General features: G+C 42.3%; 1 protein-coding gene across 1 annotated transcript; it reads right to left on the minus strand.

The window, feature by feature from the left end:
• Positions 1–1,660: 1,660 nt before the first annotated feature.
• Positions 1,661–18,742, minus strand: LOC139583591 (death-associated protein 1 homolog). The gene is made up of 4 exons (XM_071414844.1): positions 18,479–18,742; positions 16,410–16,515; positions 11,270–11,312; positions 1,661–4,449 (listed from the first exon to the last, which is right to left on the minus strand). The coding sequence occupies exons 1-4, from the start codon at positions 18,531–18,533 to the stop codon at positions 4,330–4,332; spliced, it is 324 nt and encodes a 107-aa protein (XP_071270945.1). The 5' UTR covers positions 18,534–18,742; the 3' UTR covers positions 1,661–4,329.
• Positions 18,743–20,407: the final 1,665 nt, after the last annotated feature.

The raw sequence follows: 20,407 nt of genomic DNA on the forward strand, positions 1-20,407 counted from the left end.
ACTGCAAGCCAGGCCTAATCGCCCAACATCAGTACCCGACCTCACTAACACTCTTGTGGCTGAATGGAAGCAAGTCCCCGCAGCAATGTTCCAACATCTAGTGGAAAGCCTTCCCAGAAGAGTGGAGGCTGTTATAGCAGCAAAGGGGGAACCAACTCCATATTAATGTCCATGATTTTGCAATGAGATGTTCGACGAGCAGGTGTCCACATACACCACATTACCAAAAGTATGTCCAACATTTTTACAAATTAACTATAAATGAAAAGCTGAAATGTCGAGTCAAGTATTCAACCCCTTTGTTATTGCAAGTCTAAATAAGTTCAAAACTAAAAATGTGCTTAACGTGTCACATAAGTTGCATGGACTCACTGTGTGCAATAATAGTGTTTAGTGACTACCTCGTATTTGTACGCCACACATACAATTATCTGTTCAAACACAGATTCAACCACAAAGACCAGGGAGGTTTTCCAATGCCTCGCAAGGAACGGCACCTATTGGTAGATGGGTAAAATTACAAAAAGCATGGTGAAGTTAATAATTACACTTTGGATGGTGTATCAATACACCCGGTCACTACAAAGATACAGGCATCCTTCCTCAGTTGCCAGAGAGGGAGGAAACCATTCAGGGATTTCACCTTGAGGCCAATAGTGACTTCAAAACAGTTACAGAGTTTAATGGCTGTGATTGGAGAAAACTGAGGATGGATCAACATCATAGTTACTCCACAATAGTAACCTAAATGACAGAGTGAAAAGGAAGCCTGTACAGAATACAAATATTTCAAAGCATGCATCCTGTTTGCAATAAGGCACTAAAGTAAAACTGTAAAAAATGTGGCTAAGAAATTCACTTTATGTCCTGAATACAAACCGTTATATTTGGGGCAAATCCAACACATCACTAAGTACTACGCGTCACATTTTCAAGCATAGTGGTGGCTGCATCATGTCATCGGCAAGGACTAGGTGGGAAAAAAATAAACAGAATAGAGCTAAAAAAACAACTGCTTCAGTATGCTTTCTAGTCACTGTGACACAAATTCACCTTTCAATAAGCTAAAACACAAGACCAAATGTACACTGGAGTTGTTTACCAAGACATTTAATGTTCCTGAGTGGCCTAGTTATAGTTTTGACTTCAAATAGGCTTGAAAATCTATGGCAAGACTTCAAATGGCTGTCTAGCAATGATCAACAACCAACTTGACTGAGCTTGAATAATTTAATACTAATGTGCACATATCGTACAATCCAGGTGTGCAAAGCTCTTAGATTTACCCAGAAAGACGCAGATGTAATCGCTGCCAAATGTGAATTTAACATGTATTGACTCAGGGGTGTGAATACTTATGTGCAGTAAATGTGATATTTCTGTATTTATTTTCCAATAAATTTGCAAACATTTCTTAAGACATGTTTTAATTATGGAGTAACGTGTGTAAAGCCACTTCATCCAGTTTGAATTTAGGCTGTAACACACCAATGTGGAATAAGTTAAGGGGTATGAATACTCTCTGAAAGCAGCGTATGTGTAGAGTATAAAAAAGAGAGGTATGCAGGTCACAGAGCTCAATACACAACAGTTCCATTTGTTCATGGATAATACAGAATATTACATAATACATCCAGTAACAATGAAGACATAACAATGATTTTAAAGTTAAATCTTTAATGACAACCACACCTAATGCTTAAGTCCACTCACCGACTAAGGACTTTACTCAAGAAACAAACTGAGTAAAATAAAAATATATAATTTTAAACTTTATTAAATAAACTTAGGAAATGACTCCTTGCCTAAATGTATTTCCATAGAACCCTGAAATGTGGTGTTGACATTAATAACCACACTTGAAATGAAGGAGGATTGTGTGTGTGGTCTATGACATTTCCCTTAGAACTACACTGAACAAAAATATAAACGCAACATGTAAAGTTTTGGTCCCATGTCTCATTAGCTAAAAAAAATACAATTTTGCTCATATTTTGTGCAAAAATGTGTTTCCACCCCTGTTAGTAAGCATTTCTCCTTTACCAAGATAATCCAGCCACCAGACAGGGGTGGCATATCAAGAAGCTGATTAAACAGCCTGATCATCACACAGGTGCACCTTGTGCTGGGGACAATAAAAGGCCACTTTAAAATGTGCAGTTGTCACACAACACAATGCCACAGATGTCTCTAGTTTTTAGGGAGCGTGACATTGGCATGCTGACTGCAGGAATATCCACCAGAGCTGTTGCCAGAGAATTGAATGTTCATTTCTCTACCATAAGCTGCCTTCAATGTTGTTTTAGACAATTTGGCAGTCTGTCCAACCGTCCTCACAACCGCAGACCACGTGTAACCAGTCCTGCCCAGGACCTCAACATCCAGCTTCTTCACCTGGGGGGTGCTGAGGAGTATTTCTGACTGTAATAAAGCTCGTTTGTGGGAAAATCTCATTCTGATTGGCTAGGCCTGGCTCCCCATGGCTACACCCTTGCCCAGTCATGTGAAATCCATAGATTAGGTCCTAATTAATTAATTTCTATTGACTGATGTCTTTATAAACCCAGCAAAAAAAGAAATGTCCCTTTTTCAGGACCCTGTCTTTCAAAGATAATTCGTAAAAATCCAAATAACTTCACAGATCTTCATTGTAAAGGGTTTAAACACTGTTTCCCATGCTTGTTCAACGAACCATAAACAATTAATGAACATGCACCTGTGGAACGGTCGTTAAGACACTAACAGCTTACAGACGGTAGGCAATTAAGGTCAGAGTTATGAAAATTTAGGACACTAAAAGAGGCCTTTCTACTGACTCTGAAAAACACCAAAAGAAAGATGGCAAGGGTCTCTGCTTATCTGCGTGAACGTGCCTAGGCATGCTGCAAGGAGGCATGAGGACTGCAGATGTGGCCAGGGCAATAAATTGCAATGTCCGTACTGTGAGACGCCTAAGACAGCGCTACAGGGAGACAGGACGATCAGCTGTCCGTCCTCGCAGTGGCAGACCACGTGTAACAACACCTGCGCAGGTCTTATAGGCCTGTTGTAAGGCAGGTCCTCACCAGAAACAACGTTGCCTATGGGCACAAACCCACCGTCGCTGGACCAGACAGGACTGACAAAAAGTTCTCTCACTGACGAGTCGCGGTTTTGTCTCACCAGAGGTGATGGTCGGATTCGCGTTTATTGACGAAGGAATGAGCGTTACACCGAGGCCTGTACTCTGGAGCGGGTTCGATTTGGAGGTAGAGGGTCTGTCATGGTCTGGGGTGGTGTGTCACAGCATCATCGGACTGAGCTTGTTGTCATTGCAGGCAATCTCAATGCTGTGCGTTACAGGGAAGACATCCTCCTCCCTCATGTGGTACCCTTCCTGCAGGCTCACCTTGACATGACCCTCCAGCATGACAATGCCACCAGCCATACTGCTCTTTCTGTGTGTGATTTCCTGCAAGACAGGAATGTCAGTGTTCTGCCATGGCCAGCGAAGAGCCCGGATCTCAATCCCATTGAGCACGTCTGGGACCTGTTGGATCGGAGGGTGAGGGCTAGGGCCAATACCCCCAGAAATGTCAGGGAACTTGTAGTTGACGTCAAGGAAGAGTGGGGTAACATCTCACAGCAAGAACTGGCAAATCTGGTGCAGTCCATGAGGAGATGCACTGCAGTACTTAATGCAGCTGGTGGCCACACCAGATACTGACTTACTTTTGATTTTGACCCCACCTTTGTTCAGGGTCACATTATTACATTTCTATTAGTCACATGTCTGTGGAACTTGTTCAGTTTATGTCTCAGTTGTTGAATCTTGTTACGTTCAGACAAATATTTACACGTTAAGTTTGCTGAAAATAAACGCAGTTGACAGTGCGAGGACGTTTCTTTTTTTGCTGAGTTTATGAACTGTAACTCAGTAAATCTTTGAAATTGTTGCGTTTATATTTCTGTTCAGTATAATAACCCAAGTATGAGAGTGGGATCACATGGAATGCTTAACAGGGGATTCCCTGGTAACCTGAGCACTTATGGTAATTGGTTGCATGCTTAATTGATTGGTTGTTCAGTTCTTTGATTGGTTTGTGGTTATTGGGTTGGTCGGTAGGCTGCTGTGATAGGTTGGCTGATGTGGTTCATTGATGATGCGTTGCATTGGCTTGCCCTTAGTCACAGACTTAGGATCAGTTTCGCCTCTTCAAATCCTTACTTAACCATTGGAGGGGGGTAAACACAAAACTGACTGTAGAGCTGTGTCTGGGAAGATTGCTGGCGCCTTGTGGGGCCAACTGTAGCAGAGTTAGCGGAGGGAAGGTAAGCTTGGCGGTAGCCTCACTTGCGGGGCTGGTGGATTTGCTGGGTGAGGTGCTGGTTCTGTGGCATCTTGCTGACAGACGGCTGGGGCTTCTGGTGAGCTACCTGGGCTGCCGCTGGGGTGAAGTCCTTATCACCCTGAGAACACAACCACACACATCCACTTAGTACAGGTGTGTTACAGTACAAAAGGTGTTCACACACACACACACACATCTACATATTTTCCTCAAGCTGATCGGCCTTTAGTCAGAGCCCTATAGCTTCAATACATGCCACTGGCCTTTGTGCTCCTCCAAGCATCCAGCAGCACCAGTGTGTGGTGTCTATCACTTGTATGTATACGCGCTGTCTCTCCTGGTGTGCCGATCTGTTTGACCCCAATCTGTTCTAAATATTCTGGCTCTCTGATTAATTACCACAGGCATGCTGTGTGTGTGTGTGTGTGTGTGTGTGTGTCAGTAGAATCCAGTACAGAGACCTAGGAGAGTAAATCCATTTGATTTCAATCACTTTTTGACTGAACCCCTTTTGATTTGAACGAAACCTTCTATACATATTTTCCCATTGTAGAAGTACTCAGAACGTGATCTTTTGGACCTTAAAGTGATAAAAGGTGCTAAAAGGTGCTGAAAGTTGACCCATTTTGCATTCCCCACCATGCCATGAGACATCCATGTCTTCATCACTGGAAAAGATAAATGGCTGAGATTTACATGATTTAAAAAGCTTACAAACAGGGTTGTCAAACTATTTTATATATATATATATATATATATAAAAAAATTAAAGTAAAAATGTAACCTTAAAAAGGTCAATTATCAAAATAAAATAAAATAAGATTTACATATGTTGTAGCTTAGAACCTATTTTACATCATATGAGGTTATGTTGTGCTCGCCATCGGTTGAGATACAACATGCTCTTGAATACAGGGCGAGTGTCATGTTTTGGCTGATAAACGTACTCAAATGTGAATATAAAAAGGTATCACAAAGATGGAGGTCCACACATCATAGAACACTGACTTGAATGGGAGTATCTGTTGTTTTAAATGATACTGTCAATCTTCCATAGGAAACCTATTGAAATCATAGACATATAGATCATAGAATAGACATGAACATTTACTTTCAGTTGACATTCAGCAACGAGTAGACCGGTGGCCATCATTATGTTAGTAATTAGAAGTAAAAATGTCAGTTCAATTTCAAATGGTGTACTAGTTAAATTGCAGTGGTCTGAAGGAATAGGTCCATTATATGAATTATATTTCTATGATTGAAATGATGCCCACCCTGTATTTAAGAGCATGTTGTGTCTCAACCGATGGCAGGCACAACAAAAATCTCAGCTACAACATAAACAAATATTAACAAAAATCGGTTTACCCATTTTTAGATAAGACGTTAAAAACGGTTAAAAAAAACACGACTGCTCAAAAGTTTTAGAACACCTCATTCAAGGGTTTCTTTATTTTTACTATTTTCTACATTGTAGAATAATAGTGAAGACATCAAAACTATGAAATAACACATATGGAATCATGTAGTAACCAAAAAAGTGTTATACAAATATAAACAAATATATTTGAGATTTGAGATTCTTCAAATAGCCACCCTTTGCCTTGACAGCTTAGCACACTCTTGGCATTCTCTCAACAAGCTTCATGTTAACTGGAATGCATTTCAATTAACAGGTGTGCCTTGTTAAAAATTCATTTGTGGAATTTCTTTCCTTCTTAATGCGTTTGAGTCAATCAGTTGTGTTGTGACAAGGTAGGGGGGGTTATACAGAAGATAGCCCTATTCGGTAAAAGACCAAGTCCATATTATGGCAAGAACAGCTCAAATAAGCAAAGAGAAATGACAGTCCATCATTACTTCAAGACATGAAGGTCAATACGGAACATTGAGAACTTTGAAAGTCTCTTCAACTGCAGTCGCAAAAACCATCAAGCACTATGATGAACTTGGCTCTCATGAGGACCGCCACAGGAATGGAAGACCCAGAGTTACCTCTGCTGCAGAGGATACGTTCATTAGAGTTACCAGCCTCAGAAATTGCAGCCCAAATAAATGCTTCACAGAATTTAACTAACAGACACATCTCAACATCAACTGTTCAGAAAAGACTGAATCGGGCCATCATTGTCAAATTTCTGCAAAGAAACTACTACTAAAGGACACCAATAAGAAGAGACTTGCTTGGGCGAAGAAACACAAGCAATGGACATTAGACCGGTGGGAAATTTGTCCTTTGGTCTGGAGTTGATACGCCATCCCATCTGCTTTGGGCTTAGTGGGACTATCATTTGTTTTTCAACAGAACAATGACCCAACATACCTCCAGGCTATGTAAGGGCTATTTTACCAAGAAGGAGAGTGATGAGTGCTGCATCAAATGACCTGGCCTCCACAATCCCCCAACCTCAACCAAATTGAGAAGGTTTGGGATGAGTCGGATCGCAGAGCGAAGGAAAAGCAGCTAACAAGTGCTCAACATAACTGGGAAGTCTTTCAAGACTGTTAGAAAAGCATTCCAGGTGAAGATGGTTGAGAGAATGCCAAGAGTGTGCAAAGCTGTCATCAAGGCGACGGGTGGCTTATTGAAGACTCAAATATACAGTAGAAGTCGGAAGTTTAGATAAACTAGTTTTAATGACTCCAACTTAAGTGTTTCAACCACTCCACAAATTTCTTGTTAACAAACTATAGTTTTGGCAAGTCGGTTAGGACATCTACTTTGTGCATGACACAAGTAATTTTTCCAACAATTGGTTACAGACAGATTATTTCACTGTATCATAATTCCAGTGGATCAGACTACGGTTTGCAACTGCACATGGGGACTAAGATCGTACTTTTTGGAGAAATGTCCTCTGGTCTGATGAAACAAAAATAGAACTGTTAGGCCATAATGACCATCGTTATGTTTGGAGGAAAAAGGGGGAGATTTGCAAGCCGAAGAACACCATTCCAACCGTGAAGCACGGGGGTGGCAGCATCATGTTGTGGGGGTGCTTTGCTGCAGGAGGGGCTGGTGCACTTCACAAAATAATATGGCATTATGAGGCAGGGAAATTATGTGGATATACTGAAGCAACATCTCAAGACATCAGTCAGGAAGTTAAAGCTTGGTCGCAAATGAGTCTTCCAAATGGACAATGACCCCAAGCATACTTCCAAAGTTGTGGCAAAATGGCTTAAGGACAACAAAGTAATGGTATTGGAGTGACCATCACAAAGCTCTGACCTCAATCCCATAGAAAATGTGTGGGCAGAACTGAAAAACCATGTGCGAGCAAGGAGGCCTACAGATCTGACTCAATTACACCAGCTCTGTCAGGAGGAATGTGCCAAAATTCACACAACTTATTGTGGGAAGCTTGTGGAAGGCTACCCGAAACGTTTGACCCAAGTTAAACAATTTAAAGGCAATGCTACCAAATACTAATTGAGTGTATGTAAACTTCTGACCCACTGGGAATGTGATGAAAGAAATAAAAGCTGAAATAAATCATTCTATCTACCATTATTCTGACATTTCACATTCTTAAAATAAAATGGTTATCCTAACTGACCTAAGACAGGGACTTTTTACTAGGATTAAATGTCAGAAATGGTGAAAAACGGAGTTTAAATGTATTTGTCTAAGGTGTATGTAAACTTCTGACTTCAACTGTATGTTGATTTGTTTAACACCTTTTTTGTTACTACATGATTCCATGTGTTATTTCATAGTTTTGATGTCTTCACTATTATTCTATAATGTAGGAAATAGTCAAAATAAAGAAAAACCATGGAATGAGTAGTTGTTCTAAAAGTTTTGACCGGTAGTATATTTCTTTTTTAAACATTTATTTCAACAAACTCTGTTTGTATACTTTAAAATGATAATCAAACTCAACCTTTTCCAGTGATGAAGACATGGATGTCTCATGTTAGGGTGGGGTATGCAAAACGTGTTAACTTTGAGCTTTCTGACCACTTCTTCCATGGGCAGACGTATGGAAAGTGGTTTCAATCAAAAGGGATTGCTGTCAAAAAGTGACGAATTCAAATGGATTTACCCAGGAGTGTCTACCCACATGGTCTATCTAAACCCTCAATCTGAAGTTCCAAGAACCCAGCCCACAAATACACATCCTCCCCTTCAATACCACGATGCCACATCCCATCAAAATCAAACGCATTTACTTTTTACACTCCATTGCATTGCTTCACATTGTAGGCATTCTTAGGCTATGTAGTGCTATAGTTAAGACTAAAGAACTTGATTGGCTGTCTTCTCTCTGACAGGGCGGCGCACAATTGGCCCAGTGTCGTCCGGGGTTTGGCCGGGGCAGGCCGTCATTGTAAATAAGAATTTGTTCTTTACTGACTTGCCTAGTTTAAATAAAGGTTAATTAAAAAGAGAAGGCATGGCACTAATAAGGGTTAGGACACAAGTCCATTAATACCATAGGGTGAGGGTCAGATTCAACCTACAGACAGAGGATGAAAGTATAGCTCATATAAAAGTAAACTGCCCCTAGCTCTTCATAATCTCCCGCTCACTCTCTTTCCCGCTCTCCCCCAGGAGAATTGTGTAGCGTTCCAGAAGAGTACTGTAGTGTGTAACAGTGGTGTAGTCATAATATCGGAGTCTGATAGATAAGAGAGATGTGCTGGCTGTGAATGACTCACCAGCTTCAAATCTCTAGGAAATGCTAACACAGCAGTATAGAGAATACACACACACACAGGCACGCACACACTTTTATATATCATGTCTGTGTGTCTGTGCATGCATGCGATCTAATGTTGTGCAATGTATATTCTTGAATGTTTCAGTTTAAGACCATAACTCCTATAGATCTGAAAGACCTACAATCAAGGGACCCAGGGGTGTGGCAGACATCATTAACCAGGTTAGGAGGCCTGAATCTGGGCATGACACCATTCAGACCCCTTTATACAGTCCACTGGAGCTGGTACAATAAAACTCCTGTATCAGTTCTCTAGGTCACTAGCATACAGCCTCATCTCTATAAGGAAATCTATATTGTGTATTTTCCTGGAAATTAGTCAATGTTGTTTTAGTTTGTATGTAAACAGAAATAAATAAATGCATGGATGGATATTATGGTGCAGTAGGGAGACCAGATGGAAGGTTACATCATCTATATAAACCTCTGGACATACGGACGGGAATGCAAGCACTCACACACAGTGGGATAAGGTCAAACTAGGATGGCAATGTATATGAGGTAGGTATATATATAAATATATAAGAGAGAGAAAGGGATGGGGTGTGTATCAGTGTGAGGGAGAGAGAAAGGAAGGGATGGGGTGTGTATCAGTGTGAGGGAGAGAGAAAGGAAGGGATGGGGTGTGTATCAGTGTGAGGGAGAGAGAAAGGAAGGGATGGGGTGTGTATCAGTGTGAGGGAGAGAGAAAGGAAGGGATGGGGTGTGTATCAGTGTGAGGGAGAGAGAAAGGAAGGGATGGGGTGTGTATCAGTGTGAGGGAGAGAGAAAGGAAGGGATGGGGTGTGTATCAGTGTGAGGGAGAGAGAAAGGAAGGGATGGGGTGTGTATCAGTGTGAGGGAGAGAGAAAGGAAGGGATGGGGTGTGTATCAGTGTGAGGGAGAGAGAAAGGAAGGGATGGGGTGTGTATCAGTGTGAGGGAGAGAGAAAGGAAGGGATGGGGTGTGTATCAGTGTGAGGGAGAGAGAAAGGAAGGGATGGGGTGTGTATCAGTGTGAGGGAGAGAGAAAGGAAGGGATGGGGTGTGTATCAGTGTGAGGGAGAGAGAAAGGAAGGGATGGGGTGTGTATCAGTGTGAGGGAGAGAGAAAGGAAGGGATGGGGTGTGTATCAGTGTGAGGGAGAGAGAAAGGAAGGGATGGGGTGTGTATCAGTGTGAGGGAGAGAGAAAGGAAGGGATGGGGTGTGTATCAGTGTGAGGGAGAGAGAAAGGAAGGGATGGGGTGTGTATCAGTGTGAGGGAGAGAGAAAGGAAGGGATGGGGTGTGTATCAGTATGAGGGAGAGAGAAAGGAAGGGATGGGGTGTGTATCAGTGTGAGGGAGAGAGAAAGGAAGGGATGGGGTGAGTATCAGTGTGAGGGAGAGAGAAAGGAAGGGATGGGGTGTGTATCAGTGTGAGGGAGAGAAAGGAAGGGATGGGGTGTGTATCAGTGTGAGGAGAGAGAAAGGAAGGGATGGGGTGTGTATCAGTGTGAGGAGAGAGAAAGGAAGGGATGGGGTGTGTATCAGTGTGAGGGAGAGAGAAAGGAAGGGATGGGGTGTGTATTAGTGTGAGGGAGAGAGATAGAGAATGTGTGTGCTATAGAGAAATGTATTCGTGTGTTTGAGAGAGATGGAATGAGAGGTGGAGAGAGATGTACAGAATGTCCAGAGAGACATATCTTTCTCTCTATAGGAAGACAATATAAATGAGTGGAATTTAGTTTAGTTTACCAAACCTCAACAAATATAGATCCGAGGCAGTAAGGCTAGCCTTAATCAGAGATGTAGAAGCCCTATCTAAGGTCATCTCAGTGGGAGAATATAATCTCTGCAGCTGCCCCCTGGTTCGTCAGGCTATATTTAAGGCTGTCGCAGCCTGCAGGTATGGCAGCACAGACAAATAGAGAATAAAAAGGCAAGCCTAGATGTACAGATAGAGAGCTAAGTAGAGACCCCAGAGGGGTGAGCTTAGATGGGGGTAAGCATGGTGTGTGAGTGGAAAGGGTGGGGGTAAATGGCAATATCCTAGGGGTCAGGGTAGGCTAAGCTTAGTGTGTGTGTGCGTTGGTGAAGAATCCAGTCCAAGGTGATATCTGGTATCTCTCTCCAACAATCTGTGTTCAGTGCTAACACGACGCTAGGAGCCGTCTTGCCCCATCTGACCCTGTCAAGGACATCTGGGTGGGTCATACACACACACACACACACACACACTTTGGTCTTACCTTTGTAACCACTCCTGACACGACCACAGTGGGCTTTGGTGGGCTAGAGACAGAAAGAGGGGTTAAACACATCAGACTCCTACCTCAATGTCAATTCTTTGACGAGACATGATCACATTTTGTTGAGATGAAATGCCTAATGAATGTATGCCAGTGTCAATGTCAGAAACACTGACCATCAACTCTGGAGTTTCTCTTTCAGGGGGTTATAAAAGACAGGAACAGAAAGTGCTTCTGTTTGATCCAATTGAACAAACATACACAGAGACGGCGAGAGAAAGAGACCGCCATGAGCTCATTCACAGTACTGTGATGCTGTGGACCTGCCTGCCACCCTGCTAAATGACTATCATTAATACTGGACTGGTTCTACACTGCAACTCACACAGCAGGGGAGAGGAAGGGGAGAGGGAGGAAAGAAGGAGGGGGGGGGTGATGAGGGGAGGGGAGAGATCCCGAGATGGAAATGGACCTTGACATGAGAAACGAGTCCTGTCTGGTGTAACAGCAGAACCATTACCGGAGGTGAAAAGCTGTCCTCAGCGTCTACCTCTGGAGGTTTGGGCAGGGCAGCAGAGACTTAACGTAGCATACACAATTAAAGTAGTCTACATATTGTCGCTAGCGTCCTTGGTACAACACCAGCGGCCTTGTCAAGACGTTAATGACTGACACAGGCCCACTTCGCTGCAGTATACCTGTATTGGAGTACTTCACTTAAAGTAGCCTAAACATTATCTTCAAGTAATGTCAACATGTTATTACAATCTAACTACACTGGTATGAGAGCAATTTAATCAGTGAGAAAACGAGTTCATCTGAGATTAGAGGATTGAGGCGCAGTCAGTCATCTGGAGTGCAGATGCACCAGATAGACAAGATGAGGGGAAAGAGAGAAACAAAAAGAGAGGGGGAGAGAGAGAGAGGGGATAAAGAGAAAGAGAAAATGTGATTTGTTATATACACGTGTTTAGCAGATGTTATTGCGGGTGTAGCGAAATGCTAGAGGGAGAGAGAGGGATAAAGAGAAATAGAGTGGGGGAGAGCAAGAGCACGAGATGAAAAAGAACTTCGGGGTTAGGGTTGGTCCCGCCCCTCAGGCTGTGTACAGGAAGTGCTTATGGCGATGCTCTGTTGCCTTTACTGTAAACTTCTCTCCCTTTCCTCCCATCTCTCCATCTAGGTCTAAATTGTATGTGACAGGCGTTCCCATGGTGACCTCGCTCCACTGGCTGCTACACAGCATCCACCTGCTCTCAACAGAGTGGACACAGGCATGCACGCAGGACACACACACACTAACCTTGCTCTTTAATGAGCGACTGAAGGAAAGCCAGTGCCAGGGTAAGAGCCAAGCTGACCGCATCAGAGGATTTTTACAGCATTTCACACGGGCACTTTCACTGCCGCCTCTGATCTCTCCAGAGGACCCGGGGCAGGAGCTGTTATGACAACCTCCCTCTTTAGGCTGGGGCATAGGGTAAGCCAATACTTGAAACCTCTTTCGCTCTCTTTACTTTCCCTGTGTCCATGCCACAATTCCTGTTCGCTCCCAAGGACCGGCCAAAGAGAGGAGCGAGAGCCACAGCTGAGTTTGAACGTTTATACAAAACTCTCACTGTGTTGCTCAACAGGTTCTGGAGAGGACACTCAGCAGTAAACGCAACACACAGTGTGGTGTAAATATTTCACCTGGATAAACTTACATTGCTCAACAGTCGAGACCCAATAGGCCATAATGACAAGTTCTAAGTTCTAAGAAAAACAAGGTGGACCTCAGGTTGACAGTAGGCAGTGAAGGGATGAAAATTAACAGATATTAAAGCATCAGACCTGGTCGTTGTCTCTTCTAGCACAGATACCGGCCATCATAGGTTATTTGGTGAGTTCAAGGTTGTGGAATGTTCTTATCAGTTCTAAAAATTAAACACATTATTTGGTACAAGGACTATGTATGTATGTGTGTATGAACAGTTGAAGTCGGAAGTTTAGACACACTTAGGTTGGTGTCATTAAAACTTGTTGTTTTTCAACCACTCCACAAATGTCTTGTTAACAAACTATAGTTTTGGCAAGTCGGTTAGGACAGCTACTTAGTGCATGACACAAGTAATTTTCCCAACAATTGTTTACAGACAGATTATTTCACTGTATCACAATTCCAGTGGGTCAGAAGTTTACATACACTAAGTTGACTGTGCCTTTAAACAGCTTGTAAAATTCCAGAAAATGACATCATGGCTTTAGAAACTTCTGATAGGCTAACTGACATCATTTGAGTCAATTGCAGGTGTACCTGTGGATGTATTTTAAGGCCTACCTTCAAACTCAGTGCCTCTTTGCTTGACATCATGGGAAAATCAAAAGAAATCAGCCAAAACCTCAGAAATACAATTGTAGAATTCCACAAGTCTGGTTCATCCGTGGGAGCATTTGCCAAACGCCTGAATGTACCACGTTCATCTGTTCAAACAATAATACGCAAGTATAAACACCAATGTGGCCATCAGCCGTCATACCGCTTAAGAAGGAGACGCATTCTGTCTCCTAGAGATTAACGTACTTTGGTGCGAAAAGTGCAAATCAATCCCAGAACAACAGCAAAGGACCTTGTGAAGATGCTGGAGGAAACAGGTCCAAAAGTATCTATATCCACAGTAAAACGAGTCATATAGACACAATCTGAAAGGCCACTCAGCAAGGAAGAAGCCACTGCTCCAAAACCGCAATAAAAAAGCCAGACTACGGTTTGCAACTGTACATAGGGACAAAGATCGTACTTTTTGGAGAAATGTCCTCTGTTCTGATGAAACAAAAATAGAACTGTTTGGCCATAATGACCATTGTTATGTTTGGAGGAAAAGGGGGATGCTTGCAAGTCGAAGAACACCATCCCAACTGTGAAGATCGGGGGTGGCAGCATTGTGTTGTGGGGGTGCTTTGCTGCAGGAGGGACTGGTGCACTTCACAAAATAGATGGCATCATGAGGCAGGGAAATTTTGTGGATATATTGAAGCAACATCAAGACATCAGTCAGGAAGTTAGAGCTTTGTCGCAAATGGGTCTTCCAAATGGACAATGACCCCAAGCATACTTCCAAAGTTGTGGCAAATTGGCTTAAGGACAACTAAGTCAAGGTATTGGAGTGGCCATCACAAAGCCCTGACCTCATCCTATAAAAGATTTGTGGGAAGAACTGAAAAAGCGTGTGCGAGCAAGAAGGCCTACAAACCTGACTCAGTTACACCAGCTCTGTCAAGAGGAATGGGCCAAGATTCACCCAACTTATTGTGGGAAGCTTGTGGAAGGGTACCCGAAACGTTTGATCCAAGTTAAACAATTTAAAGGCAATGCTACCAAATACTAATTGAGTGTACGTAAACTTCTGACCCACTGGGAATGTGATGAAAGAAATCAGTACTATTATTCTGACATTTCACATTCTTAAAATAAAATGGTTTTCCTAACTGACCTAAGACAGGGAATTTTCACTGGGATTACATGTCAGGAATTGTGAAAAACTGAGTTTAAATGTATTTGGCTAAAGTTGTATGTAAACTTCTGACTTCAACTGTATGTATGTGTGCAGGTACAATGGCTTGTGAAAGTATTCACCCTCCTTGGCATTTTTCTTATTTTGTTGCCTTACACCCTGGAATTCAAATATTTTGGGGGGGTTTGTATCATTTGATTTACACAACATGCCTACCACTTTGAAAATGCAAAATATTTTTTCTTGTGAAACAAACAAGAAATAAGACAAATAAACAGAAAACGTGAGCGTGCATAACTATTCACCCCCCCCAAAGCCAATACTTTTTAGAGCCACCTTTTGCAGCAATTATAGCTGCAAGTCTGTTGGGGTATGTCTCTATAAGCTTGCCACATCTAGCCACTGGGATTTTTGCCCATTCTTCAAGGCAGAACTGCTCCAGCTCCTTCAAGTTGGATGGGTTCCACTGGTGTACAGCAATCTTTAAGTCATACCACAGATTCTCAATCGGATTGAGGTCTGGGCTTTGACGAGGTCATTCCAAGACATTTAAATGTATCCCCTTAAACCACTCAAGTGTTGCTTTAGCAGTATTCTTAGGGTAATTGTCCTGCTGGAAGGTGAACCTCTGTCCCAGTCTCAAATCTCTGGAAGACTGAAACAGGTTTCCCTCAAGAATTTCCCTGTACCTAGCGCCATCCATCATTCCGTCAATTCTGACCAGATTCCCAGTCCCTGCTGATGAAAAACATCACCACAGCATGCAGCTGCCACCACCATGCTTCACTGTGAGGATGGTGTTCACGGGGTGATGAGAGGTGTTGGGTTTTTGCCAGACATAGTGTTTTCCTTGATGGCCAAAAATATATATTTTAGTCTCATCTGACCAGAGTACCTTCTTCCATATGTTTGGGGAATCTCCCACATGCCTTTTGGCAAACACCAAACGTGTTTGCTTTTTTTTCTTCTTTTAGCAATGGCTTTTTTCTGGCTACTCTTCTGTAAAGCCCAGCTCTGTAGAGTGTACAGCTTAAAGTGGTCCTATGGACCGATACTTCAATCTCCGCTGTGGAGCTTTGCAGATCCTTCAGGGTTATCGTTGGTCTCTTTGTTGCCTCCATTATTAATGCCCTCCTTGCCTGGTCCGTGAGTTTTGGTGGGCGGCCCTCTCTTGGCAGGTTTGTCGTGGTGCCATATTCTTTCCATTCTTTAATAATGGATTTAATGGTGCTCCGTGGGATGTTCAAAGTTTCAGATAATTTTTAGAACCCAACCCTGATCTGTACTTCTCCACAACTTTGTCCCTGACCTGTTTGGAGAGCTCCTTGGTCTTCATGGTGCTGCTTGCTTAGTGGTGTTGCAGACTCTGGGGCCTTTCAGAACAGGTGTATATATACTGAGATCATGTGACAAATCATGTGACACTTAGATTGCACACATGTGGACTTTATTTAACAAATTATGTGACTTCTGAAGGTAATTGGTTCCACCAGGTTTTATTTTAGGGGCTTCATAGCAGAAGGGGTGAATACATATGCACGCTCCACTTTGCCATTGTTTTTACTTTTTGAAAAAGAAAATTATTTTCACTTCACCAATTTTGACTATTTTGTGTGTGTGTGTGTTACCGTGTGTGTGTGTGTTACCTAGGCTCCTCCACAAACTCCTCGTCGTCCTTGTCCTTGACAGGTGGCGGCTCAGGTGGAGCTGCTCCCTGGTGCTTCTGCACTATCCTCATCCCCCCTGCCTTCACTGTCACACACAATGAATTCACATCAACACACACGTCTTTATCACTGTTATACATTAACACCGACACACATTAGGCAGTGTTTCCCAAACTCGGTCCTGGGGACCCCAAAGGCTGCACATTTTGTTTTTGTTGCCCTAGCACAACACAGCTGATTCAAATAATCAACTCATCAAACTTTCATTATTTTTATCAGCTGTCTGGTGCTAGGGCAAAAACCAAAATATGCAGTTCCCCAGGACCGAGTTTGGGAAATGCTGCATTAGGGTAGGGTGGACAAAAGGCTGAGGCGCAACAAAGAATTAAAATGAACCACAGACAGTCAGATAATCAGATAGCCTAAAAGGCTTGTATTCACATATAATCCTCTTTAAAATAACCGATCTCAGTCCTCATTAAAGTGAACTCTGGGGTAAAAAAAACACTAAAGAACTCTGTTCTCTTCGCCTTCACATTGCCCTTGAATGAGGACTCAACTCTTCTGCCAGTTCACAACCTACTATTTTGTGGTTTGAGTCCTCTTTGCATTCACATTGCTATGTTCAGAAAGGAACCAAGATCTTTTTCCAACATTCACTCAATGCAGTCTGGGTTTTTACAAAATGTGCAAGAAAAGTCAATCCATCTGATCAGAAAGCTATGCCTACTTACATTTTGGAAGCAAAGAAATTGCATTTAGTTAAAATATGACAATCATCGTAATCAGAAGATACCAATAATATTGACATGTTAATAGTAACAGAATAAATAGCAAAAGAATAACTGTAGATTAAATAATGCTGTAATTGAATGTTGTAAGAGCTACAATTGATTTTGTACCCTGTTGTCTTCACACTATTCAAACCCCACAATCAATAAACATCTTATGAAGCTCTCTTAGCCTATAGATCACATATTGTAAATAAATTACCTGAACTAAAAACTCATATTTTGGCATTTCTGTGCATCCTTGACAATTGCTAATCAATATCCCAAAACAGCACACGTTTTTTTCAGCGAACCCACACAATCTTCTCTCAATTGTGACACCAATGTGAGAGGTTATGGCAGGGGAAACGGTGTTGCAGTAGACTAGTGTGTGGTGCGGGAATAATGACAAATGGACCTGGGGAGCTTTGTGTTCACATTGCCCTAAAAAAAGGAAACCGGACTGAGTATTTCAAGTGAACCCAACTCAGACCCCCTCTCGGTCTCAGTTCGTTTTGCTTCCGGGACTCTTGAGGGGTCTGAGTTCCTTTGGAGTGTTCACATTGGACAAAAAATTAAGTGAACCCTACTAAATTAACAAAAATTGTATAAACACCCTTAGAGTATTTTAAGACAAGGCATATCCTGCTAATGAGATCATGTCTTTTCACCACCTGGCAGTCCTAGTAACATTAGCTAGTAGCTACTTGTAATCTTTAGTCAGTTATGGCTATGTGCCCTACTTTCTATGTCCACGTAGGCTACTCCTTAGGACTGTTATCAGATCCCCCACAGACTTTAGCTACATAGCCTGGATGCCAGTCTGTTTCTGCTCTCTTGCCAACTCCTTATGGAATTGTCATGTCAAACCTATAGCAATAAGTGGAATGACAGCCAAACAGACTGGCACCCAGGCTTCATACGGTAGCTTCCACTATACTAACTAGGCCACATAAGAAGATACAGGCCTAGGTTTGATGGCGCACCGTCAATAAAACATTGGCAACATGTGCAACGTTAGATCTCAATGTACAGGCGTAGTGCGTTATTAGGGAAATCAGACTTAGCCACAGGCCACAAAAAAATTATTTCGTAAGCTTTCAGATGTTTTACAGCACACACATGTTAGTCTAGCTACTTGAGTAGTGTGTATCTAACTAACGTTGCCCAACACAATTATTGACATAGGTCTAATGCGTATGCAGTGATACAATGTCAGTTGAACCATGAAAACAAAAGCGATGTTTGTGCTGTAAAAAGCAACATAAGGTTTAATACCAGCCGGGAGGTGTCCTCCTTTGGTCTCGATTTTTTCCTTCGGAGGCGAAGACATCTGTAATCTTTCTATATTTCGAAGGAATGAAAAACGCTCGTTTAGATATATTTTTCTGGGAAAACCAGCAGCAGTAGACTTCAGTCCAGTTCGTCAACGTGGCTTTTTTGTTTGGCAACGGTGAATGATGAGGACAGAGAAAATATCGACAAATAGGAAAGTCACGTTCAGTCTGACGTAGTGTAGGGTAGGTACGGGACGGGGCTAGTGCCAGAATACAGAATTTCCCATGGACAAATAAAATCAACAGTGGTCAAAGTAAAAGGATGTATGGTACGGTATGGCGTCCCGGCAAAATAAATAGTAAGGGTACACCATACCGGTAAAAACATGAGCCTATCACAATAATTAAAGCAAAATGTCAAGAAGACTGTAGGCTATTATACCACTTTTTATCATTGGCACATGTCAGAGGCATGGAAAGGGAAGTACTGTACTTGAAAACAGGTGGTATAGCTCCAAAATGCTATGTGGTTCGATGAGAACACAGATACTTTGCCAAGGCAGAGATTTTTATTTAAACTTTATTTAACTAGGCAAGTCAGATACGAACAAATTATTATTTACAATGATGGCCTACCCCGGCCAAACCCTCCCCTAACCCGGACGACGCTGGACCAATTGTGCGCTGCACTATGGGACTCCCGATCACGGGTCTGTAGTGACACCTCTAGCACTGCGATGCAGTGCTTTAGACGGCCGCGTGGACACATCAATTCTGGCCTATTAACAATCGACAAATGTCATTACACTTTCTGGTGTTTTGTGTAACAGATGTCTCTTTCTATTCACTACTGTTTGGAGGCTGGATGAACTTGTGCATTTAGCCCAGTAAGTGATTGTTTGACAATTCAATTTAAGGGGCTTTATTGGCATGGGAAATATATGTTTATATGAAAATCAGATGAGAACATCATGACTGGTTGCTTTTATGCCACAATAAAAGGTAAAATATTTGAGCAGTTACATGACAAATCTTTATGACTAGGCCCACAGAGATGCTATTGAAATAATGTGGATCATATAATTATATGTTTAGGCCCATAAACATTTTTGATATATGTTTGATATATAGCAGGTATATAGGAGGTCCCGTACCAGGAAGAAATTACTTATACTTTCACCCCTGAAAATCAGGGATCGTCTAGTCAGTGTGTGTGTGCGCGTGCCTGTTCATTCGTGAGTGTGTTCGGTGTGTGTCAGTGTTTGGTTCTGACAGTAGCGAAGAGATCCTATAACACCTATTCCCCCAGTCCAGAGGGTGTTGTAGTCCTATGAGAGGTGTCAAGGTGTTGATGTCCAATCAAAAGGCTAGGAGGTCACTGCTGTCCTTCTCTCCTTGTTTTGTAGAACAATGTTGTTGATTAATTCATAACAAAAACAACATTTGTCGATACATGTGAACATAAGCACGCATTTAAAGTTAAACCGGGCTGCATTCAGCACATTTTTACGTTCTGGAACGTACAATTGAACGGAAATGGAAGCTGTACTGAAAGACCGGTTGAAAAACGGGGAGGGGTTGAGTTATGGCTTGGGGAACAATGTCAGCATGGTCACCGCCTTTTAAATTCGTCATTCACTGTGTCAAGCCACACCTCGCCACAACCACCAAATGGGAGCAAAGTAAACGTACATCAAAGTCTATTCAATAAAGTTTTGGGGAAAAGTGTTATTCAGTACAACCGTTCCGCAATGTAGCAATCATTCAAGCGAACTGAACGCACCTCATGTTTTTACGCACAAAAATGAGTCAGGCAATTAAAATGGTTGATTTACTAGGATGTGACCAAACGCTAAATTCTATCTCGTCCCATCAGATAACGTGGTACAAGTAGCACCAGGCGGCACTGATTACATCCTGGCACAACTTC

The sequence above is a fragment of the Salvelinus alpinus genome, chromosome 8 (assembly GCF_045679555.1).
Source record: "Salvelinus alpinus chromosome 8, SLU_Salpinus.1, whole genome shotgun sequence".
Taxonomy (NCBI): Eukaryota; Metazoa; Chordata; class Actinopteri; order Salmoniformes; family Salmonidae; genus Salvelinus; species Salvelinus alpinus.

Coding starts and splice junctions, on each gene's coding strand:
- LOC139583591 (XM_071414844.1), bottom strand. CDS start 18,533: ATGTCTTCGCCTCCGAAGGAAAAAATCGAGACCAAAGGAGGACACCTC. Junction 16,516..18,478: donor AGGAGGACACCTCCCGGCTG/GTATTAAACCTT, acceptor TGTGTGTGACAG/TGAAGGCAGGGGGGATGAGG. Junction 11,313..16,409: donor GAGTTTGTGGAGGAGCCTAG/GTAACACACACA, acceptor TTCTGTCTCTAG/CCCACCAAAGCCCACTGTGG.